Source organism: Erithacus rubecula (genome assembly GCF_903797595.1).
Source record: "Erithacus rubecula genome assembly, contig: scaffold_1037_arrow_ctg1, whole genome shotgun sequence".
NCBI classification, from domain to species: domain Eukaryota; kingdom Metazoa; phylum Chordata; class Aves; order Passeriformes; family Muscicapidae; genus Erithacus; species Erithacus rubecula.
The window spans coordinates 44-25709 of NW_027636377.1; the positions used below are offsets into that span (position 1 = coordinate 44).

At 47.8% G+C, this 25666-nt stretch overlaps 2 protein-coding genes across 3 annotated transcripts; both read right to left on the reverse strand.

The window, feature by feature from the left end:
* Window positions 1-212: 212 nt before the first annotated feature.
* Window positions 213-13551, reverse strand: LOC306815151 (procollagen galactosyltransferase 1-like). 2 transcript variants are annotated; one of them, XM_079331778.1, is made up of 8 exons: window positions 13242-13551; window positions 11784-11894; window positions 10643-10760; window positions 8258-8392; window positions 7009-7213; window positions 3791-3910; window positions 1741-1817; window positions 213-293 (listed from the first exon to the last, which is right to left on the reverse strand). In XM_079331778.1, the coding sequence occupies exons 1-8, from the start codon at window positions 13505-13507 to the stop codon at window positions 237-239; spliced, it is 1089 nt and encodes a 362-aa protein (XP_079187904.1). In that variant the 5' UTR covers window positions 13508-13551; the 3' UTR covers window positions 213-236. The 2 variants fall into 2 exon arrangements, with proteins under 2 accessions (XP_079187904.1, XP_079187903.1); XM_079331777.1 differs by lacking the exon at window positions 213-293 and adding an exon at window positions 404-496.
* Window positions 13552-18124: 4573 nt separating this feature from the next.
* Window positions 18125-24966, reverse strand: PGLS (6-phosphogluconolactonase; the record flags this gene model as incomplete). Its single annotated transcript, XM_079331779.1, has 2 exons — window positions 18125-18250; window positions 24826-24966. Coding segments are annotated over 2 exons (267 nt in total), but the record flags the coding sequence as incomplete, so codon positions are not given.
* Between the last annotated feature and the right edge of the window lie 700 nt (window positions 24967-25666).

The following is a 25666-nucleotide window of genomic DNA, read 5'->3' on the forward strand; positions in this document are numbered from 1 at the left end:
GGGGGGATTCAGCCCAAAATCCAGAGAGGAATGGGGGAAATCTGGGAGGAAATGGGGAAAATTGGGGTTCAGCACAAAATCCGCGACCGGCGGCCTCGCGCGCGCCGCAGGTGATCCGGAAACACTGGAATGCCAGGAAATGGGGGGTCACCCAAAATCCAGGGGAAATGGGGGGGATTCAGCCAAATCCAGAGAGGAATGGGGGAATCTGGGAGGAAATGGGGAAATTTGGGGATTCAGCACAAAATCTGCACCCGGCAGCCTGAGCGGCGACACAGGTTGATCAGGAACACCTGGGAGGAAAATGGGGGGATTCAGCCCAAAATCCAGGGGGAAATGGGAGAATTCAGCCCAAAATCCAGAGAGAATTAGGGGGGTTCAGCCCAAAATCCAGGGGGAAATGGGGGAAATCTGGGAGGAAATGGGGAAATTTGGGGGTTCAGCCCAAAATCTGCACCCGGCAGCCTGAGCGGCGACGGAGATTGATCAGGAACACCTGGGAATGCCAGGAAAGGAATGGGGGAAAATGGGGTTTCAGCCCAAAATCCAGACAGGAATGGGGGAATTCAGCCCATAAATCCAGAGAGGAATGGGGGAATCTGGGAGGAAACGAGGAAATTTGGGGGTTCAGCCCAAAATCTGCACCTGGCAGCCCGAGCGGCGACACAGGTTGATCAGGAACACCTGGGGGGGACGGAATGGGGGAAAATGGGGGATTCAGCCCAAAATCCAAGGGGAAATGGGGGAAATCTGGGAGAAAATGGTGGAAATTTGGGGATTCTGCCCAAAATCCAAGGGGAAATGGGGGAAATCTGGGAGAAAATGGGGAAATTTGAGGATTCAGCCAAAATCCGCGACCGGCGGCCTGAGTGGTGACAGAGATTGACTCAGGAACACCTGGGGGGGGGGAATCACAGAAATGGGAGATTTGGGGGAATTCAGCCCAAAATCCAGACAGGAATGGGGAATCTGGGAGGAAATGTGGAAATCTGGAGGAATGGGGAAATTTGGGGATTCAGCCCAAAATCCACACCCGGCGGCCCTGAGTGGTGACAGAGATTGATCAGGAACACCTGGGAAGGGGAATGGGGGAAAATGGGGGGATTCAGCCCAAAAATCCAGACAGGAATGGAGAAATCTGGGAGAAAATGGGGAAATATGGGAGGAAATGGGGAAATCTGGGGGGTTCAGCCCAAAATCCAGAGAGAATTAGGGGGATTCAGCCCAAAATCCTGACAGGAAAGAGGAAATCTGGGAAGAAAATGGGGAAATCTGGGAAGAAACAGGGAAATCTGGGGATATTCACCCCAAAATCCAGAGGAGAATTGGGTGGTTCAGCCCTAAATCCAGGGGAAAATGGGGGGTCTGGGGGATTCACCCCAAAATCCAGACAGGAATGGGATAATCTGCCCCAAATCCAGAGGGAAATGGGGAAATCTGGGAGAATTCATCCCAAAATCCAATCCAAGGAAAAGAGGGAAAGCTGCCCCAAGAAGGAATAAAATGAACGAAAATCCAGGAAAAGAAGTGGGAAAAGAACCCAGAAATCAAGAAAAAATGGGAGAAATGACCTGAAGTCCAGAGGAAATTACTAAAAATCCCAAAATAAAGGAGGAAAATACCCCAAATCCAGAATAAAGGAGGAAAACTACCTAAAATCCAGAAATAAACCAGGGAAATGACCCAAAATCCCAAGAAAAAAGTGGGAAAGGCCCCAAATTCCAAGGGAGGAGCTCTGACCTCATCAAATCCCATCTTGTCCAGGACCTTGGGAGGGACCCAGACGTTGGGGGAGGGCTCAGCTGGAGGGAGCTTCACTGTGGGAAGAGGGAAAACCATGGAATGGGGCCCAGATCCCAAAGGAATCGACCCCAAATCCCAAAGGAATTGACCCAAATCCCAAAGGAATGAGCCCCAAATCCCAAAGGAATTGACCCCAAATCCCAAAGGAATTGACCCCAAATCCCAAAAGAATGAACCCCAAATCCCAAAGGAATCAGCCCCAAATCCCAAAGGAATCAGCCCCAAATCCCAAAGGAATCAGCCCCAAATCCCAAAGGAATCGACCCCAAATCCCAAAGGAATTGACCCCAAATCCCAAAGGAATGAGCCCCAAATCCCAAAGGAATCAGCCCCAAATCCCAAAGGAATTGACCCCAAATCCCAAAGGAATTGACCCCAAATCCCAAAAGAATGAACCCCAAATCCCAAAGGAATCAGCCCCAAATCCCAAAGGAATCAGCCCCAAATCCCAAAGGAACTGACCCCAAATCCCAAAGGAATGAGCCCCAAATCCCAAAGGAATCGACCCCAAATCCCAAAGGAATGAGCCCCAAATCCCAAAGGAATTGACCCCAAATCCCAAAGGAATCAGCCCCAAATCCCAAAGGAATGAGCCCCAAATCCCAAAGGAATGAACCCCAAATCCCAAAGGAATTGACCCCAAATCCCAAAGGAATCGACCCCAAATCCCAAAGGAATCGACCCCAAATCCCAAAGGAATTGACCCCAAATCCCAAAGGAATCAGCCCCAGATCCCAAAGGAATCGACCCCAAATCCCAAAGGAATGAGCCCCAAATCCCAAAGGAATGAGCCCCAAATCCCAAAGGAACTGACCCCAAATCCCAAAGGTATCAGCCCCAAATCCCAAAGGAATCAACCCCAAATCCCAAAGGAATGAGCCCCAAATCCCAAAGGAATCGACCCCAAATCCCAAAGGAACTGACCCCAAGTCCCACAGGAACATTTCCCATTCTGGAGGTGCAGAATTCCCAATCCCAGGATCCTTTTCCTGCCCAGGATCCCAAAGCTCTGGATCCTTTGGGATGATCCCAAAGCCCCAAATCCATTGGGATCCATCCCATAATCCTGAGATCCTTTGGGATGATCCCAAAGCCCCAAATCCATTGGGATCCATCCCATAATCCTGAGATCCTTTGGGATGATCCCAAAGCCCCAAATCCATTGGGATCCATCCCTCCCTCATAATCCCAAAGAATTGGATCAGTTGGGATCCATTGGGATCCATCCCATAATCCTGAAATCCTCTGGGATGAACCTAAAGCTCCAAATCCATCAGGATCCACCCCTCCCCCATAACCCCAAAGCCTTGGATCATTTGGGATCCACTGGGATCTGTTTGGATCAGTTGGGATCCACTTGGATTAATTGGGATCCTTCTCTCCCCTGGATCCCCTGGGCTGATCCCAAGTCCCAGGATCCACAGAGATCTGTTGGGATCCACTGGGATCCTTCTCTTCCCTGGATCCCCCAGGCTGACCCCAAGCACCAGGGTCCATTTGGATCCATTGGGATCCACCAGGATCAGTTGGGACCCACTGGGATCCTTCTCTCCCCTGGATCTTCTGGGCCGATCCCAAGCCCCTGAATCCACTGGGACCCACCAGGATCTGTCAGGATTCATCGGAATCAGTTGGGACACACTGGGATTAACTGGGATCCTTCTCCCCCCTGGATCCCCTGGGCTGATCCCAAGCCCCAGGATCCATTGGGATCCCCTGGAATACATCAGGATCTACCAGGATCTGTCAGGATCAATCAGGATCCACCGGGATCAGTTGGGATCCACCAGGATCTGCCAGGATCAGTTGGGATCCATTGGGATCCTTCTCTCCCCTGGACCCCCCGGGTTGATCCCAAGACCAGGATCCGTCGGGATCCATCAGGATCCGTTGGGATCCACTGGGATTAACTGGCATCCCTCTCTCCCCTGGACCCCCATGGCTGATCCCAAGCCCTGGGATCCATCGGGATCCATCGGGATCTCACCCATGATCTCCAGCTGGACGTGCAGGAAGTTCTCGGCCTCGTCGCGCAGGGAGCTGTGGGAGCGCAGCGGCACCGGCAGGAACCCGAACTGCTGCCGGTTGGACACGAACATCTGCACACCTGGAATGGGATTGGGAATATCAGGAATAACGGGATTGGGATCAGGGATGGGATCAGGGATGGGATCAGGGATGGGATCAGGGATGGGATCAGGGATGGGATCATGGATGGGATCAGGGATGGGATCAGGGGTGGGAGCGGCACCGGCAGGAACCCGAACTGCTGCCGGTTGGACACGAACATCTGCACACCTGGAATGGGATTGGGAATAACGGGAATAACGGGATTGGGATCAGGGAGGGGATCAGGGAGGGGATCAGGGGTGGGATCAGGGATGGGATCAGGGATGGGATCAGGGGTGGGATCAGGGATGGGATCAGGGATGGGATCAGGGAGGGGATCAGGGGTGGGATCAGGGATGGGATCAGGGATGGAATCATGGATGGGATCAGGGATGGGATCAGGGATGGGATCAGGGATGGGATCAGGGACGGAATCATGGATGGGATCAGGGGTGGGATCAGGGATGGAATCATGGATGGGATCAGGGGTGGGATCAGGGATGGGATCAGGGGTGGGATCAGGGATGGGATCAGGGGTGGGATCAGGGGTGGGAGCGGCACCGGCAGGAACCCGAACTGCTGCCGGTTGGACACGAACATCTGCACACCTGGAATGGGATTGGGAATATTGGGAATAACGGGATTGGGATCAGGGATGGGATCAGGGATGGGATCAGGGGTGGGATCAGGGGTGGGATCAGGGGTGGGATCAGGGATGGGATCATGGATGGGATCAGGGGTGGGATCAGGGATGGGATCAGGGGTGGGATCAGGGATGGGATCAGGGGTGGGATCAGGGATGGGATCAGGGATGGAATCATGGATGGGATCAGGGATGGGATCAGGGGTGGGATCAGGGGTGGGATCAGGGATGGGATCAGGGACGGAATCATGGATGGGATCAGGGATGGGATCAGGGATGGGATCAGGGGTGGGATCAGGGGTGGGATCAGGGGTGGGATCAGGGATGGGATCAGGGGTGGGATCAGGGATGGGATCAGGGACGGAATCATGGATGGGATCAGGGATGGGATCAGGGGTGGGATCAGGGATGGGATCAGGGGTGGGATCAGGGGTGGGATCAGGGGTGGGATCAGGGGTGGGATCAGGGATGGGATCAGGGATGGGATCAGGGACGGAATCATGGATGGGATCAGGGATGGGATCAGGGGTGGGATCAGGGGTGGGATCAGGGATGGGATCAGGGGTGGGATCAGGGATGGGATCAGGGATGGAATCATGGATGGGATCAGGGATGGGATCAGGGGTGGGATCAGGGGTGGGATCAGGGGTGGGATCAGGGGTGGAATCAGGGGTGGGATCAGGGACGGAATCATGGATGGGATCAGGGGTGGGATCAGGGATGGGATCAGGGGTGGGATCAGGGATGGAAGCGGCACCGGCAGGAACCCGAACTGCTGCCGGTTGGACACGAACATCTGCACACCTGGAATGGGATTGGGAATATCGGGATTGGGAACAGGAATGTTGAGATTGGGACCAGGGATGGGATCAGGGGTGGGATCAGGGATGGAATCATGGATGGGATCAGGGATGGGATCAGGGGTGGGATCAGGGATGGAATCAGGGAGGGGATCAGGGATGGAATCATGGATGGGATCAGGGGTGGGATCAGGGATGGGATCAGGGGTGGGATCATGGATGGGATCAGGGGTGGGATCAGGGATGGGATCAGGGATGGGATCAGGGATGGAATCATGGATGGGATCAGGGATGGGATCATGGATGGGATCAGGGGTGGGATCAGGGGTGGGAGCGGCACCGGCAGGAACCCGAACTGCTGCCGGTTGGACACGAACATCTGCACACCTGGAATGGGATCAGGATTGGGAATGTCGGGACTGGGATCAGGAATATCGGAATCAGGAACAGGAACAGGAATGTCGGGATTGGGAACAGGAATGGGATCAGGAATGTTGGGATTGGGATCAGGATGGAGGAGTCACTCCTATGCTGGGATCACCCAAAGCTGATCCCAAATCCCAGTCCAATTCCAACCCAAAGCAAAGTCAACCCAACTCATCCAACCCAACCCAACTCAACTCAATTCAACCAAACCAAACTCAACCCAACCCACCCCTACTGATCCAAACCAACTCAACCCAACCCAACCCAACTTAACTAAATCCAACCCAACTCAATCCAATTCAACCCAACTCAACCCAATTAATCCCAACTCAACCAAACTCAACCCAACTCATCCAACACAACTCAACCCAACTCACCCAACCCAACTCATTCAACCCAACTCAACCCAACTCAACCCAACTCAACCCAACTCATCCCAACTCAACCAAACTCAACCCAACTCATTCAACCCAACTCAACCCAATTCATCCCAACTCAACCAAACTCAACCCAACTCATCCAACCCAACTCAACCCAATTCATCCCAACTCAACCAAACTCAACCCAACTCATCCAACCCAACTCAATCCAATTCAACCCAACTCAACCCAATCCATCCCAACTCAACCACTCAACCAAACTCAACTCATCCAACACAACTCAACCCAACTCATCCAACCAAACTCATCCAACCCAACTCAATCCAATTCAACCCAACCCAACCCAGTTCATCCCAACTCAACCAAACTCAACCCAACTCATGCAACACAACTCAACCCAACTCATCCAACCCAACTCATCCAACCCAACTCAATCCAATTCAACCCAACTCAACTCAACCCAATTCATCTCAACCCAACTCAACCAAACTCAACTCAACCTAACTCAACTCAACCCAACTCATCCAACACAACTCAACCCAATTCAACTCAACCCAACACAACTCAATTCATCCCAACTCAACTCAACCAAACTCAACCCAACTCATTCAACCCAACCGAACTCAACCCAACTCAGCCAACCCAACTCAATCCAATTCAACCCAACCCAATTCAGCCCAATTCATCCCAACTCAACCGAACTCAACTCAACCAAACTCAACCCAACTCATCCAACACAACTCAACCCAATCCATCCATCCCAACCCAACCCCATTCCACACCCATCTCAACTCATCCATCCCAATCCCCATCCCAATCCCAACCCCAACCCCGCCCCGAGCCGCACCGGCGTGCCGGCAGGCGGCAGCGAAGACGATGATGTCGTCGAAGGCGCCGCTGTAGCCGGGTGGGGGCGGGTAGAAGGCCAGCAAGCGCGAGCGCTCCCGGCGCAGATCCAGCAGGAACGTGGAGTGAACCATCGGCACCGCGAAGCAGCCGCGGCGCTCCCGGCGCCGGATCGGCAGGTAGGCGGGAGTGCGGCGGTAATAGCCCTGGGGATGGGAGTGACCATGGCAGTGACCACGGGAGGGACCAAGGGGAGGGACGATGGGGAGGGGACACAGGGAATGGGGGAGGGACCATGGGAAGTAACCACGGGAGTGACCATGGGGAGTGACCATGGGGAGGGAACACGGGGAATGGGGGAGTGACCAGGGGAAGGACCATGGGAGTGACCATGAAGAGGGACCATGGGAGTGACCACGGGGAGTGACCATGGGGAGTGACCATGGGGAGGGAACACAGGGAATGGGGGAGTGACCAGGGGAGTGACCATGGGGAGTGACCATGAGGAGGGACCATGGGGAGGGACCATGGGAGTGAACATGGGGAGGGACCATGGGAGTGACCATAGGGAGTGACCACGGGGAGTGACCATGGGGAGTGACCATGGGGAGTGACCATGAGGAAGGACCATGGGGAGGGACCACAGGAAGTGACCATGGGGAGGGACCACAGGGAGTGACCATAGGGAGTGACCACGGGGAGTGACTATGGGGAGGGACCACAGGGAGTGACCATGGGGAGGGATCACGGGGAGGGACCACTGGAAATGGGAGCTGGGAACAGCTCTGGGAATGTGGGAATAATCACACCCTCACCTGTGCCACACCCTCACCTGTGCCACACCCTCACCTGTGCCACACCCTCACCTGTGCCACACCTTCACCTGTGCTCACCTTCACCTGTGCCACACCCTCACCTGTGCCACACCCTCACCTGTGCCACACCTTCACCTGTGCCACACCCTCACCTGTGCCACACCTTCACCTGTGCTCACCTTCACCTGTGCCACACCCTCACCTGTGCCACACCCTCACCTGTGCCACACCTTCACCTGTGCCACACTTTCACCTCTGCCACACCCTCACCTGTGCTCACCCTCACCTCTGCCACACCCTCACCTTTGCTCCACCCTCACCTGTGCCACTCCTTCACCTGTGCCCCACCCTCACCTGTGCCACACCTGTACCACATCCTCCCCTGTTCCACACCTGTGCCCCACCCTCCCCTGTGCCCACCTGCCCCACCCTCACCTGGGGGGTGATGCCACACCAGAAGTTGGAGTAGGCCGCGCGCGAGTCCAGCATCGGCGCCACCACGGTTCTGTTCTCGGCCAGCAGCACGGCCAGCGTGTCCGGGTTCACCAGAACGTTGTCAGCGTCCAGGAACTGGGACAGCACACCTGAGTCACACCTGGGCACGGCTGGGGGCACCTGGGGGCACCTGGAAACACCTGGGTGTGGCTGGGACACACCTGGGGACAGCTGGGCATGGCTGGGACACACCTGGGCATGGCTGGGACACACCTGGGGACACCTGGGCACAGCTGGGGACACTTGGGCATAGCTGGGACACACCTGCATCACACTTGGGCATGGCTGGGACACACCTGCATCACACTTGGGCATGGCTGGGACATACCTGGGCACACTTGGGCATGGCTGGGACACACCTGGGCATGGCTGGGACACACCTGGGTAACCTCAGGGTACACTGGGCATGGTTGGGACACACCTGGGGGCAACTGGGGACAGCTGGGACACATCTGGGCACAGCTGGGGGCACCTGGGTCACTTCAAGGATCCCTCCCCAAATTCAGATCCCTCCCAATTCCAGCACACCCCACACCTGGGGCTACCTTTGTCCCCTTTGTTTTGACTTTTTCCCTCCACCCTCAGTCTCAGTGACGTTTGGGCACCCTCAGGACCCCCTCCCCAAATTCCAGGAGCCCTCCCCAAATTATGGGACCCCACCTCCCCAAATTCAGATTCCTGCATTCCAACACACCCCACACCTGGGGCTGCGTTTGTCCCCTTTGTTGTGACTTTTCCCCCCACCTTTGTTCTCAATGAACTTTGGAGACCCTCAGAGACCCCTCCCCAAATTCAGGGACCCTTCCCCAAATTATGGGACCCCCCCTCCCCAAATTCAGATCTCCCCCAATTCCAGCACACCCCACACCTGGGGCTGCATTCGTCCCCTTCGTTGTGACTTTTCCTCTCCACCTTTGATCTCAGTGACCTTTGGGGACCCTCAGGGCCCCCTCCCCAAATTCCAGGACCCCTCCCCAAATTCCAGGACCCCTCCCCAAATTATGGGACCCCCCTCCCCAAATTCAGATTCCCCCCAATTCCAGCACACCCCACACCTGAGGCTACCTTTGTCCCTTTTCTTGTGACTCTTCCCCTCCACCTTTGGTCTCAGTGACCTTTGGGGACCCTCAGGGACCCCTCCCCAAATTCGGGGACCCCTCCCCAAATTCAGGGACTTTCCCCAAATTCAGGGACTCTCCCCAAATTCAGATTCCTGAATTCCAGCACAGCCCACCTGCCACATACACACCTGGGGCTGCGTTCGTCCTCATCGTTGTGACTTTTCCCCTCCACCTTTGGTCTCAGTGACCTTTGGGGACCCTCAGGGCCCCCTCCCCAAATTCGGGGACCCCTCCCCCAAATTCCAGGACCCCTCCCCAAATTTGGGGACCCCCCCTCCCCAAATTCAGATTCCTGCATTCCAACACACCCCACACCTGGGGCTGCGTTCATCCCCTTTGTTGTGACTTTTCCCCCCACCTTTGTTCTCAATGAACTTTGGAGACCCTCAGAGACCCCTCCCCAAATTCAGGGACCCTTCCCCAAATTATGGGACCCCCCCTCCCCAAATTCAGATCTCCCCCAATTCCAACACACCCCACACCTGGGGCTGCGTTCATCCCCTTTGTTGTGACTTTTCCCCTCCACCTTTGATCTCAGTGACCTTTGGGGACCCTCAGGGCCCCCTCCCCAAATTCAGGGACCCCTCCCCAAATTCAGGGACCCCCCCCAAATTATGGGACCCCCCTCCCCAAATTCAGTTCCCCCCCAATTCCAGCACACCCCACACCTGAGGCTACCTTTGTCCCTTTTCTTGTGACTCTTTCCCTCCACCTTTGGTCTCAGTGACCCTTGGGGACCCTCAGGGCCCCCTCCCCAAATTCGGGGACCCCTCCCCAAATTCCAGGACTCCTCCCCAAATTATGGGACCCCCCCTCCCCAAATTCAGATTCCTGCATTCCAACACACCCCACACCTGGGGCTGCGTTCGTCCCCATCGTTGTGACTTTTCCCCTCCACCTTTGGTCTCAGTGACCTTTGGCGACCCTCAGGGCCCCCTCCCCAAATTCGGGGACCCCTCCCCAAATTGCAGGACCCCTCCCCAAATTCAGGGACTCTCCCCAAATTCAGGACCCCTCCCCAAATTCAGATCTCTCCCAATTCCAGCACACCCCCCACACCTGGGGCTGCGTTCGTCCCCATCATTGTGACTTTTCCCCTCCACCTTTGGTCTCAGTGACCTTTGGGGACCCTCAGGGACCCCTCCTCAAATTCAGGGACCCCTCCCCAAATTCCAGGCCCCCTCCCCAGTCCAGCCCCCCCTACCAGCAGGTGATCAGCCCAGATGCTGCGGGCGGCCTCCAGCGCCTCCTGCCGCAGCCGCATCAGGTGCTCGTAGCGGGCGTGGCTCCAGTGCTTGGGACCCTCCTCGTCAGGGAACCACCTGGGGGGCACAGGGGGGTCTGGGGGGGTCTGGGGCACCCCAAAAATGGGGAGACCCCAAAATTGGGGGGACCTCAAACACAGGAAATCCCAAAACTGGGAAACCTCAAAATATGGGGAGATATCAAACATGGGGAGACACCAAATATGGGGAGATACCAAAACTGGGGAGACACCAAATATGGGGAGACACCAAACATGGGAAACCCCAAAATTGGGGAGACACCAAATATGGGGAGACACCAAACATGGGAAACCCCAAAATTGGGGAGACACCAAATATGGGGAGACACCAAACATGGGAAACCCCAAAATTGGGGAGACACCAAATATGGGGAGACACCAAATATGGGGAGACACCAAACATGGGACACCCCAAAATTGGGGAGACACCAAATATGGGGAGACACCAAATATGGGTAACCCCAAACACAGGGAGACCCCAAAAGACGGGGAGACCCCAAAACATGGGGAGACACCAAACACGGGGAGACACCAAACTTGGGGACACCCCAAAACATGGGACACCCCTGAAAACACAGGGAAACCCCAAAGCACAGGGAGACCCCAAAACACGGGGACACCCCAAAACACGGGGACACCCCAAAACACAGGGAGACCCCAAAACACGGGGACACCCCAAAACACGGGGACACCCCAAAACACAGGGAGACCCCAAAAGACGGGGAGACCCCAAAACACGGGGAGACCCCAAAACACAGGGAGACCCCAAAACACGGGGACACCCCAAAACATGGGACACACCAAATTCCCCTCAGGACCCCCAAAATCATCCTCAGGACCCCCTGAAGTACCCCAGGACCCCCCAAAATCCCTCAGGATCCCCCTCAAGCCCCTCCTGGTGCCTCCCCTCCCTCAAGTGACCAAACTTTCAACCCATTGGGACCCTCAAATCCCCCTCAGGACCCCCAAAATCCTCCCCCAGGATGCCCAAACTCCCCCCAGGACCCCCTAAAACGGCTCCTGAGCCCCCCCAAATCCCCGGGACCCCCCCAATTCCCACCTGGGCTCCTCCTGGTGCCTCCAGAACACTCGGTGGTAGCGACCCCCCACCCGGCCCAGCCACTCGGCCAGCAGGGCTGAGGTGTTGTCCACGCTGTGGTCAACGGCCACCCTGGGGACAGGAGTGTCACAAAGGGTCATAGAGGGGTCACACGGGGTCACAGGGGGTCACACGGGGTCACAGGGGGTCACACGGGGTCATAGAGGGGTCACACAGGGACAGTGTCACACACAGTGTCACACACAGAGCCAGAGGTGTCCACGCTGTGGTCAACGGCCACCCTGGGGACAGGAGTGTCACAAAGGGTCATAGAGGGGTCACACGGGGTCATACAGGGGTCACACGGGGTCATAGAGGGGTCACACAGAGACAGAGTCACACACAGTGTCACACAGAGCCAGAGGTGTCCACACTGTGGTCAACGGCCACCCTGGGGACAGAGGGGGACAGGGGGGTCACACGGGGTCACAGGGGGTCATACAGGGGTCACAGGGGGTCATAGAGGGGTCACACAGGGACAGTGTCACACACACAGCCAGAGGAGTCCACGCTGTGGTCAACGGCCACCCTGGGGACAGGAGTGTCACAAAGGGTCACAGGGGGTCACACGGGGTCATACAGGGGTCACACGGGGTCATAGAGGGGTCACAGGGGGTCGCACGGGGTCACAGGGGGTCACACAGAGACAGAGTCACACACAGTGTCACACAGACCCAGAGGTGTCCACGCTGTGGTCAACGGCCACCCTGGGGACAGGAGTGTCACAAAGGGTCATAGAGGGATCACACGGGGTCACAGGGGGTCACACGGGGTCACAGGGGGTCATAGAGGGGTCACACAAGGACAGTGTCACACACAGAGCCAGAGGTGTGCACGCTGTGGTCAATGGTCACCCTGGGGACAGTGTCACACAGGGTCACAGAGTGTCACACACAGTGTCACACACACAGGGACAATGTCACTCAGTGTCACTCAGTGTCACACACACGAAGTGTCACACATGGAGTCCCTCCCTGAGTGTTCTCCACACTCCCCTCACTCACTGAGCTCCCACTCGTGTCCCCAGTGTCCCCAATCCCCCCAGTGTCCCCAGTGTCCCCAATTCCCCATAATGTCCCCAATGTCCCCAGTGTCCCCAATGTCCCCAGTGTCCCCAATCCCCCCAGTGTCCCCAGTGTCCCCAATCCCCCCAGTGTCCCCAGTGTCCCCAATTCCCCATAATGTCCCCAATCCCCCCAGTGTCCCCAATGTCCCCAGTGTCCCCAATGTCCCCAGTGTCCCCAATGTCCCCAATGTCCCCAGTGTCCCCAGTGTCCCCAATCCCCCCAGTGTCCCCCCAATGTCCCCCAGTGTCCCCAATCCCCCCAGTGTCCCCAATGTCCCCAGCGTCCCCAGTCCCCCCAGTGTCCCCCCAATGTCCCCCAGTGTCCCCAATCCCCTCAGTGTCCCCTCACCCACCACAGCGCCATCCTGTCCTTGGGGTGCCGCAGCCTCTCCAGCCCCCCCAGCACCAGCGGCAGCGCGTGGGCCGCGTTCCGCGCCAGCAGCGCCACGGCCACGCGCGGCGGCCGCAGCGGCGACTCCGGGTTCCAGCGCTCCTCGGGGAAATAAGCGGCGGCGGGCCCGGGCCCGAGCCGCCCCGAGGAGCCGCCGGGGCCGCGGCCCGGCCCCGCCAGCAGCGGCAGCAGCAGCGGCAGCAGCAGCGGCCACGGCCGCGCCGCCATCTTGGGCCGCCCCTCACGGCGGCCACTCCCTTCTCCCTCAGGGGGCTGGCGCTGGTCACGCCCCCCGAGCGCTGATTGGTCAGTCCGCGCTGTGGCCGCGCCCATAAAGCCATATATGGGAGTGGTAGTTACAGAGCCACACCCACTATGCATCCATATATGGACATCGCTTGTGGCCACGCCCACTACAGCTATAAATAGGAGCATCTATAGACGGACACCAGACTTAGCCACGCCCACTAAAGCCATATATGGGAGCAAAGATCTAAAACCACGCCCGTTTATGCCCATATATGGAGATGTGTGGTTGTCACGCCCCTTGTGGCCACGCCCACGCCTCCCCTCAGAGATTTTTTTCCCCCTAAAAAAATTTTTCTCCAAAGATTTTTAATTCAACATTTTCCACTTTTTTAAAGGATTTTTACACCCAAAATTCCGAATGGGAATAAAAGGAAAGAAACGAGAAAAAGGGAAAAATGAGGGAAAGAAACGGGAATAAAGGAGGAAAAATGGGGAAAAAATTGAAATAAATGGGGAAAGAAATGGGAATAAAGGAGGAAAAACGGGGAAAAAATTGGAATAAATGGGGAAAGAAATGGGAATAAAGGAGGAAAAACGGGGAAAAAATTGGAATAAATGGGGAAAGAAATGGGAATAAAGGAGGAAAAACGGGGAAAAAATTGGAATAAATGGGGAAAGAAATGGGAATAAAGGAGGAAAAACGGGGAAAAAATTGGAATAAATGGGGAAAACATGGAAATAAATGGAGGAAAAAAATTGAATAAATGGGAAAAATTTGAAATAAATAGGGGAAAAAATGGAAATAAATGAGGAAAAAAAAAGAATAACCCGAATTATTTTGGGAAGGAGCCGGAGGAGGGGGATGGGATGGAAGGAGGGCGGGATCGTGGCTGCTGGAAAATTTTGGGATGAGGAATTTTTTGGGCTGGGGAGGTTTGCAATGAGAAGCTGCTTTTTGTGGGAAGAATTCCTGAGGGAGTGTGGGAGCTGCTGGAATTTCCTGCTGGAACAAAAATCTGATTTTTTGCAGCTCATTTTTTTCTCCTTTTCAGTTCATCCCAGTCCCTCCCAGTTTATCCCAGTCTGAACTCCCAATTTTTTATGGATGAAGGAAAAAATTCACATTTCTTCTTCCAAATTGTCACAAAATCTGCTTTTTTCAGCCTGTTTTTCCTTCTCCCAGTCCATTCCAGTCCTTCCCAGTTTATCCCAGTTCAAATTCCCAATTTTCTATGAATAAAGAAGCAAAATTTTCACATTTCTTCTTCCAAATTGTCCCAAAATCTGCTTTTTCAGCCCGTTTTTCCTTCTCCCAGTCCATTCCAGTCCTTCCCAGTTTATCCCAGTCCTTCCCAGTCCATCCCAGTTCAAATTCCCAATTTTCTATGAATAAAGAAGCAAAATTTTCACATTTCTTCCTCCAAATTGTCCCAAAATCTGCTTTTTTCAGCCCATTTTTCCTCCTTCCCAGTTTATCCCAGTCCCTCCCAGTTTATCCCAGTTCAAATTCCCAATTTTCTATGAATAAAGCAAAATTTCCACATTTCTGCATCCAGACCCAAATTCTGCTTTTTTCATCCCATTTTCCCCCATTCCAGTCCCTCCCAGTCTCTCCCAGTTTATCCCAGTTCAAATTCCCAATTTTCTACGAATAAAGAAGGAAGATTTTCACATTTCTGCATCCAAACAGACCCAAAATTTGCTTTTTTCAGCCCATTTTTCCCCATTCCAGTCCCTCCCAGTTTATCCCAGTCCAGGCTCCCCCAAATCAAATCAATTCTGACCCAAATTCCAGCTCAGCCAAAGCACCGTTTATTCCTAAAACAATTTTTTTTTTAAATTCCCCAAATTTCCCCAATCCCAATTTTAATTTTTTGGGTTTTTTGAGTTTTTTATGTTTGGTTTTTTTTTTTGTTTGTTTTTGGGTTTGGTTTCTTTTTTTTTGTTTTTTTGTTTGTTTGTTTTTTGGGTTTGTTTTTTTCTTTTGTCTTTTTTTTGGTTTTTTTTTTTTCTTTTTTTTTTTGTGTTTTTTTTTTTTTGGTTTTTTTTTTTTGTTTTTTTTTTCTGTTCCCAGAATTCCCAGGATTTTTTCCCCAGGAATTCTCAAGTTTGGAATGTCAGACCCAAATCCAGGGATTTTTATCCCAGTTTTTATCCCAATTTTTATCCCAGTTCCTGCTGGGATTCCCAGCCCAGCTCATAATTCCAAAGATTTTTTATTTCCTTGATTATTTCATTTTTCCCCAGAATTCCAAAGATTTCCTGACAATTCCCAGCTCAGCAAAAGAGATTTCTGATCACCCCCGCCAAAAAAAAATCCAGCCCAAAATCATAAAAAATCCAGCCAAAAATAATAATAAAAAAAGTTGGAAAATTCCCAAAAAAAGGAATTAAAAAATCCCCAAAAAAAGAGTCCAGAAATCCCGTGGGAATTCCCAATTCCTGGAGTGTTTTTCCATGAAAAATTTTCAATTCCTGGAATATTTTCCATGGAAATTTTTAATTTCTGGAATATTTTCCATGAAAAATTTCCAATTTCTGGAATATTTTCCATGGAAATTTTAAATTCCTGGAATGTTTTTGCATGAAAAGTTTTCAATTTCTGGAATATTTTCCATGGAAATTTTGAATTATTGGAATATTTTCCATGGAAATTTTCAATTTCTGGAATATTTTCTATGGAAACTTTCAATTCCTGGAGTGTTTTTCCCTGAAAGATTTTCAATTTCTGGAATATTTTCCATGGAAATTTTCAATTTCTGGAATATTTTCTATGGAAATTTTCAATTCCTGGAGTGTTTTTCCCTGAAAGATTTTCAATTTCTGGAATATTTTCCACGGAAATTTTCAATTTCTGGAATATTTTCCATGAAATTTTGAATTTCTGGAATATTTTCCATTGAATTTTTCAATTCTTGGAATATTTTCCATGGAAATTTTCAATTTCTGGAATATTTTCTATGGAAATTTTGAATTCCTGGAGTGTTTTTCCATGGAAATTTTCAATTTCTGGAATATTTTCCATGGAAATTTTTAATTCCTGGAATGTTTTTGCATGAAAAATTTTCAATTTCTGGAATATTTTCCATGGAAATTTTCAATTCCTGGAATATTTTCCATTGAATTTTTCAATTCCTGGAATATTTTCCATGAAAAATTTTCAATTCCTGGAATATTTTCCATGGAAATTTTGAATTCTTGGAATATTTTCCATGGAAATTTTCAATTCCTGGCATATTTTCCATGGAAATTTTCAATTTCTGGAATATTTTCCATGGAAATTTTCAATTCCCATGGAATTTTTTCCATGGCTATTTTAAATTCCCAGGGAATTTTTTCCATGGAGTTTCTCAATTCTCAGGGATTTTTTTTCCATGAATTTTTAAAATTCCCTGGAATTTTTTCCATGGAATTTCTCAATTCCCAGGGATGTTTTTCCATGGAAATTCTCAATTTTTTTCCCCCAAATCGTTTTTCACTGGAATTTTCACCTCTAGGGATTTTTCCCATGGAATTTTCCAATTCCCTGGAATATTTTTCATAAAATTTTATAATTCCCAGGGAATGTTTTCCATGAAATTTTTTCAATTCCCGGGGAATTTTTTCCATGGAATTTTCCAATCCCCAGGGATGTTTCCCATGAAATTTTTCAACTCCCAAGGATTTTTTCCCACAAAATTTTTAAATTCCCAGGGAATTATTCCATAGAATTTTTTTTTAATTCCCAGGGAATCTTTTCCACTTTTTTTTTTCAATTCCCAGGGATTTTTTCCATGGGATTTTTCAATCCCAGGGAATTTTTTTCCACGGAATGTTTCAATTGCCAGGAATGTTTCCCATGAAATTTTTCAACTCTCAGGGAATTTTTTCCACGGAATTTTTCCAATCCCCAGGGCTATTTTTCCATGTCATTCCTCATTTCTCAGGGCTGTTTTTCCATGTCATTCCTCATTTCTCAGGGATATTTTTCCATGTCATTCCTCATTTTTCAGGGCTATTTTTCCATGTCATTCCCCACTCCCCAGGGCTGTTTTTCCATGCCATTCCTCAGTCCCTAGTGATATTTTTCCATGCCATTCCTCAGTTCTCAGGGCTGTTTTTCCATGCCATTCCTCATTTCTCAGGGATATTTTTCCATGCCATTCCCCACTCCCCAGGGCAGTTTTCCATGTCATTCTCCAGGGCTATTTTTCCATGTCATTCCTCATTTTTCAGGGCAGTTTCCCATGCCATTCCTCAGTCCCTAGTGATATTTTTCTATGTCATTCCTCATTTTTCAGGGCTATTTTTCCATGCCATTCCCCACTCCCCAGGGCTGTTTCCCATGCCATTCCCCAGTCCCCAGGGCTATTTTTCCATGTCATTCCTCATTTCTCAGGGCTATTTTTCCATGCCATTCCTCATTTTTCAGGGCAGTTTCCCATGCCATTCCTCAGTCCCTAGGGATATTTTTCCATGTCATTCCTCATTTTTCAGGGCAGTTTCCCATGTCATTCCTCAGTCCCTAGGGATATTTTTCCATGTCATTCCTCATTTCTCAGGGATATTTTTCCATGCCATTCCTCATTTTTCAGGGCTGTTTTTCCATGCCATCCCTCAGTGCTCCGTGTCCAGCTGCAGCTCCCCGGCCGCCTCCGTGTCCAGCAGCCAGCGCAGGCGGCCGGAGCGCGGCCGGAGCCGGGCGGCCGGAGGGGGGGACAGCTCCTGTCCCTGCAGGATCCTCTGCACAGACACACACAGGAGAGAAAGGGTTAAACCAACATCAAACACTCATCAGGAGGGGAAACTTCAATATGGGGCGGCACGAGAAAAATCACGGGTTTAAACCAAAATCTGGGGTGGTATAGTGAAAATCGGGAGGTTAAAAATCAAAATATGGGGTGGTGTAAAGAAAATCAGGAGTTAAAAATCAAAATATGGGAATGCACAACAAAAATCAGAAGTTTAAACCAAAATCTGGGGTGGTATAGTGAAAATCGGGAGTTAAAAATCAAAATATGGGGTGGTATAAAGAAAATTGGGAGTTAAAAATCAAAATATGGGGTGGTATAAAGAAAATTGGGAGTTAAAAATCAAAATATGGGGGTGGCAAAACAAAAATAGGGAGTTTAAAACTAAATATGGGGCTGCATAACAAATAGATGGGGTTGAAAATAAAATATGGGGAGGTATAAAGAAAATTGGGAGTTAAAAATCAAAATATGGGGTGGTGTAAAGAAAATTGGGAGTTAAAAATCAAAATATGGGGTGGTGTAAAGAAAATCAGGAGTTAAAAATCAAAATATGGGGTGGTGTAAAGAAAATTGGGAGGTTAAAATCAAGATATGGGGTGGTGTAAAGAAAATTGGGAGTTAAAAATCAAAATATGGGGTGGTGTAAAGAAAATCGGGAGGTTAAAATCAAAATATGGGGTGGTATAAAGAAAATTGGGAGTTAAAAATCAAAATATGGGGGTGGCATAAAAAAAAATAGGGAGTTTAAAACTAAATATGGGGCTGCATAACAAATAGATGTAGTTGAAATCAAAATCTGGGGTGGTGTAAAAAAAATCGGGAGTTAAAAATCAAAATCTGGGGTGGTATAAAGAAAATCGGGAGTTAAAAATCAAATTATGGGGTGGTATAAAGAAAATCAGGAGTTTAAAATCAAAATATGGGGTGGTGTAAAGAAAATTGGGAGTTAAAAATCAAAATATGGGGTGGTATAAAGAAAATCAGGAGGTTAAAATCAAAATATGGGGTGGTATAAAGAAAATTGGGAGTTAAAAATCAAAATATGGGGTGGTATAAAGAAAATCAGGAGGTTAAAATCAAATTATGGGGTGGTATAAAGAAAATTGGGAGTTAAAAATCAAAATATGGGGTGGTATAAAGAAAATCAGGAGGTTAAAATCAAACTATGGGGTGGTATAAAGAAAATCGGGAGTTAAAAATCAAAATATGGGGTGGCATAACAAATAGATGGAGTTAAAAATAAAATATGGGGCTGCATAACAAATAGATGGGGTTGAAAATAAAATATGGGGTGGTATAAAGAAAATTGGGAGTTAAAATCAAAATATGGGAATGCACAACAAAAATTGGGAGTTTAAACCAAAATCTGGGGTGGCATAGTGAAAATTGGGAGTTAAAAATCAAAATATGGGGTGGTGTAAAGAAAATTGGGAGGTTAAAATCAAAATCTGGGGTGGTATAAAGAAAATTGGGAGTTAAAAATCAAAATATGGGGTGGTGTAAAGAAAATTGGAAGTTAAAAATCAAAATATGGGGGTGGTGTAAAGAAAATTGGGAGGTTAAAATCAAAATATGGGAATGCACAACAAAAATCAGGAGTTTAAACCAAAATCTGGGGTGGCATAGTGAAAATTGGGAGTTAAAAATCAAAATATGGGGTGGCATAACAAATAGATGGAGTTAAAAATAAAATATGGGGCTGCATAACAAATAGATGCAGTTGAAATCAAAATCTGGGGTGGTATAAAGAAAATTGGGAGTTAAAAATCAAAATCTGGGGTGGTGTAAAGAAAATCGGGAGGTTAAAATCAAAATATGGGGTGGTATAAAGAAAATTGGGAGTTAAAAATCAAAATATGGGGTGGTATAAAGAAAATTGGGAGTTAAAAATCAAAATATGGGGTGGTATAAAGAAAATCGGGAGGTTAAAATCAAAATCTGGGGTGGTATAAAGAAAATTGGGAGTTAAAAATCAAAATATGGGGTGGTGTAAAGAAAATTGGAAGTTAAAAATCAAAATATGGGGGTGGTGTAAAGAAAATTGGGAGGTTAAAATCAAAATATGGGAATGCACAACAAAAATTGGGAGTTAAAAATCAAAATCTGGGGTGGCATAGTGAAAATTGGGAGTTAAAAATCAAAATATGGGGTGGCATAACAAATAGATGGAGTTAAAAATAAAATATGGGGCTGCATAACAAATAGATGGGGTTGAAAATAAAATATGGGGTGGTATAAAGAAAATTGGGAGTTAAAATCAAAATATGGGAATGCACAACAAAAATTGGGAGTTTAAACCAAAATATGGGGTGGTATAGTGAAAATCGGGAGTTAAAAATCAAAATCTGGGGTGGTGTAAAGAAAATTGGGAGGTTAAAAATCAAATTATGGGGTGGTATAAAAAAAATTGGGAATTTAAACAAAAATACAGAAAAAAATCACGAGTGAAAACCAAAATCTGGCATTGCATAACAAACAGATGGAGTTAAAAACAAAATACAGAAAAAAATCAGGAGTTAAAACCAAAATCTGGGATTGCAGAACAAAAATTGGGAGTTTAAAATCAAAATAGGGGGTGGCATAACAAAGATATGGAGTTTAAAACTAAATCTGGGATTCCACAACAAAAATTGGGAGTTTAAAACCAAAATATGGGAATTTAACAACAAAAAATCTGGGGATGCACAACAAAATTTGGGAGTTTAAACCAAAATCAGGGATTGCACAACACAAATTGGAAATTTCGCCCAAAAATCCCAGATCTAACCCCAAAATTCAGGATTTGACCCCAAAAAATGCCAGGATTTAACCCCAAAAATCTCAGGAATTCTCCCCAAAATCCCAGGGATTAACCCCAAAAATCCCAGGAAACCATTCCCAGAATTTAACCCCAAAAATCCCAGAATTTGATCCCAAAATCCCAAGATTTAACCCCAAAAATCCCAGGAATTATCCCCAAAATTTTGGGAATTCTCCCCAAAATTGAGGAATTAACCCCAAAAATCCCAGAATTTGATCCCAAAATCCCAAGATTTAACCCCAAAAATCCCAGGAATTATCCCCAAAATTTTGGGAATTCTCCCAAAAATTGAGGAATTAACCCCAAAAAATCCCAGAATTTGATCCCAAAATCCCAAGATTTAACCCCAAAAATCCCAGGAATTATCCCCAAAATTTTGGGAATTCTCCCCAAAATTGAGGAATTAACCCCAAAAAATCCCAGAATTTGATCCCAAAATCCCAGAATTTAACCCCAAAATGCCAGGAATTCTCCCCAAAATCCCAAGATCTGAACTTAAAAATTCAGGATTTAACCCCAAAATTCAGAATTCAACCCCAAAATTCACAATTTAACCCCCAAAATCCACAAATTGATCCCAAAATCCCAGAATTTAACCCCAAAGTCCCAAGATTTAACCCCCAAATCCCAGAATTTAACCCTAAAATCCCAGGATCAGACCCCAAAAACCCCAGGATTTAACCCCAAAAAATCTCAGGAATCGACCCCAAGAATCCTGGTATCTGACCCCAAAATCCCAGGAATTCTCCCCAAAATTTTGGGAATTCCCCCCAAATCCCAAGATTTTTTCCCAAAATGGCTGATTTGACCCCAAAAATCCCAGGATTTGACCCCAAAATTCAGGAATTAACCCCAAAAATCCCACAATTTGATCCCAAAATCTCAGGATTTAACCTCAAAATCCCAGAATTTAACCCCAAAACCCCCAAGATTTCACCCCAAAATCCCAGGATTTTTCCCCAAAATTGAGTGATTTTTTTCCCCCAAAAATTGAGTATTTTTTCCCCAAAAATTGAGTCTTTTTTCTGCAAAATTGAGGATTTTTTCCCCAAAATCCCAGGATTTGACGCCCAAAATCCCAGGATCTGACCCTAAAAATTCAGGAATTAACCCCAAAACCCCCAGAATTTAACCCCAAAATCCCAGGATTTTTCCCCAAAATTGAGTGATTTTTTCCCCCAAAATTGAGTATTTTTTCCCCCAAAATTGAAGATTTTTTACCCAAAACCCCCAGGATTTAACCCCAAAATCCCAGAATTTTTCCCCAAAATTGAGTATTTTTTGCCCCAAAATCCCAGGATTTTTCCCCAAAATTGAGTGATTTTTTCCCCCAAAATTGAGTATTTTTTCCCCAAAAATTGAGTCTTTTTTTCCCCAAAATTCAGGATTTTTTTCCCAAAACCCCCAGGATTTAACCCCAAAATCCCAGGATTTTTTCCCAAAACGGCTGATTTTTTGAAAAAAATTGAGTGATTTTTTTCCCCCAAAATTGAGTCTTTTTTCCCCAAAATTCAGGATTTTTTCCCAAAAACCCCCAGGATTTAACCCCAAAATCCCAGGATTTTTCCCCAAAATTGAGTATTTTTTCCCCAACTGGCTGATTTTTCCCCAAAACTGAGTGATTTTTTCCCTCAAAATTGAATCTTTTTCCCCAAAATTGAGGATTTTTTCCCCAAAACCCCCAGGATTTAACCCCAAAATCCCAGGATTTTTCCCCAAAATTCGTGATTTTTTGTCCCAAAATCCCAGGATTTTTCCCCAAAATTGAGTATTTTTTGCCCCAAACTGGCTGATTTTTTCCCCAACTGGCTGATTTTTTCCCAAAACTGAGTGATTTTTTTCCCCCAAAATTGAGTCTTTTTTCCCCAAAATTCAGGATTTTTCCCCAAAACCCCCAGGATTTAACCCCAAAATCCCAGGATTTTTCCCCAAACTGGCTGATTATTTCCCAAACTGAGTGTTTTTTTCCCCAAATTAGTGTTTTTTTCCCCAAAAATTGAGTCTTTTTTCCCCAAAACCCCCAGGATTTAACCCCAAAACCCCCAGGATTTAACCCCAAAATCCCAGGATTTTTCCCCAAAATTGAGTATTTTTTGCCCCAAACTGGCAGTTTTTTCCCCAAAACTGAGTGATTTTTTCCCTCAAAATTGAGTCTTTTTTCCCCAAAATTCAGGATTTTTTCCCCAAAACCCCCAGGATTTAACCCCAAAATCCCAGGATTTTTTCCCCAAAATTCGTGATTTTTTGTCCCAAAATCCCAGGATTTTTCTCCAAAATTGAGTATTTTTTGCCCCAAACTGGCTGATTTTTCCCCAAAACTGAGTGATTTTTTTCCCCCAAAATTGAGTCTTTTTTCCCCAAAATTGAGTCTTTTTTCCCCAAAATCCCAGGATTTTTCCCCAAAACTGAGTGATTTTTTTCCCCCAAAATTGAGCCTTTTTTCCCCAAAACCCCCAGGATTTAACCCCAAAATCCCAGGATTTAACCCCAAAACCCCCAGGATTTAACCCCAAAACCCCCAGGATTTTCCCCCAAAATTGAGTGATTTTTTCCCCAAAACTGAGTGATTTTTTTCCCCAAAAATTGAGTCTTTTTTCCCCAAAATTGAGGATTTTAACCCCAAAATCCCAGGATTTTTCCCCAAAATTGAGTATTTTTTGCCCCAAACTGGCTGATTTTTTCCCCAACTGGCTGATTTTTTCCCAAAATTGAAGATTTTTTCCCCAAAATTGAAGATTCTTTTCCCCAAAATTGAAGATTTTTTTCCCCAAAATCCCAGGATTTTTCCCCAAAACTGAGTGATTTTTTCCCCCAAAATTGAGTCTTTTTTCCCCAAAATTGAGTCTTTTTTCCCCAAAATTCAGGATTTTTCCCCAAAACCCCCAGGATTTAACCCCAAAACCCCCAGGATTTAACCCCAAAATCCCAGGATTTTTCCCCAAACTGGCTGATTATTTCCCAAACTGAGTGTTTTTTCCCCAAATTAGTGGTTTTTTCCCCAAAAATTGAGTCTTTTTTCCCCAAAACCCCCAGGATTTAACCCCAAAATCCCAGGATTTAACCCCAAAATCCCAGGATTTAACCCCAAAATTTCAGGATTTAACCCCAAAATTGAGTGATTTTTTTTCCCCAAAAATTGAGTCTTTTTTCCCCAAAATTGAGGATTTTAACCCCAAAATCCCAGGATTTTTCCCCAAAATCGAGTATTTTTTTCCCCAAACTGGCTGATTTTTCCCCAAAACTGAGTGATTTTTTCCCCCAAAATTGAATCTTTTTCCCCCAAAACCCCCAGGATTTAACCCCAAAACCCCCAGGATTTAACCCCAAAATTCAGGATTTTTTCCCCAAAACCCCCAGGATTTAACCCCAAAATCCCAGGATTTTTCCCCAAAATGGCTGATTTTTTCCCCAACTGGCTGATTTTTCCCCAAAATTGAAGATTTTTTCCCCAAAATTGAAGATTCTTTTCCCCAAAATTGAAGATTTTTTCCCCAAAATCCCAGGATTTTTTCCCAAAACGGCTGATTTTTTCCCAAAACTGAGTGATTTTTTCCCCCAAAATTGAGTCTTTTTTCCCCAAAATTCAGGATTTTTTCCCCAAAACCCCCAGGATTTAACCCCAAAATCCCAGGATTTAACCCCAAAATCCCAGGATTTTCCCCCAAAATCGAGTATTTTTTTCCCCAAACTGGCTGATTTTTCCCCCAAGTGGCAGTTTTTTTCCCCAAATTTTCATTTTTCCCCCAGATTTCCACTTTCCCCACCCTGATGACGGGCGCTTTGGCAGCTCCGGCCGCCAGCAGCAGCAGCGAGCGCGCGGCGTTCAGCAGCGGCAGCGTCATCGTCACCCGGCACGGCGGCGGCTTGGGAGAGTCCTGCAGGGACCCCACCAGCACAGCCTGCTCCTGGAAATGGGGAAAAAAATGGGAAAAATGGGAAAAAGCAACGGGGGAAATTATGGGATAGTGGGGGAAAGCACTGGGGAGAATTTGGGGGAAAACGGGAAAAATTAGAGGGGGAAATTATGAGATAATGGGGAAATTACAGGGGAAAATCCAAGGGAAAATGGGAAAAATTACTGGGGAGGATACAGGGGAAAATGGGAAAAATTAAATGGGAAGATACAGGGGAAAATGGGAAAAATTACAGGGGAAAATTATGAGATAATGGGGAAATTACAGGGGGAAATCCAAGGGAAATGAGAAAAATTATAGGGAAAAATCTGGGGGAAATGGGAAAAATTAGAGGGAAAAATCCAAAGGAAAATGGGAAAAATTACAGGGGAAAATAATGAGAAAATGGGAGAAATGACAGGGGAAAATTCAGGGGAAATGGGAAAAATTATAGGGAAAAATCTGGGGGAAATGGGAAAAATTAAATGGGAAAATTCAGGGGAAAATGGGAAAAATTACAGGGAAAAATCCAAAGGAAAATAATGGGAAAATAATGGGGAAAGTGTGGGAAAGGAGGAAACTGCTGGGCAGGGGTTGGGAGAGTCCTGCAGGGACCCAGCAGCACATCCTGCTCCTGGGAAATGGGGAAAAATGGGAAAAATAATGGGAAAAATGGGAAAAAGCAACGGGGGAAATTATGGGATAGTGGGGG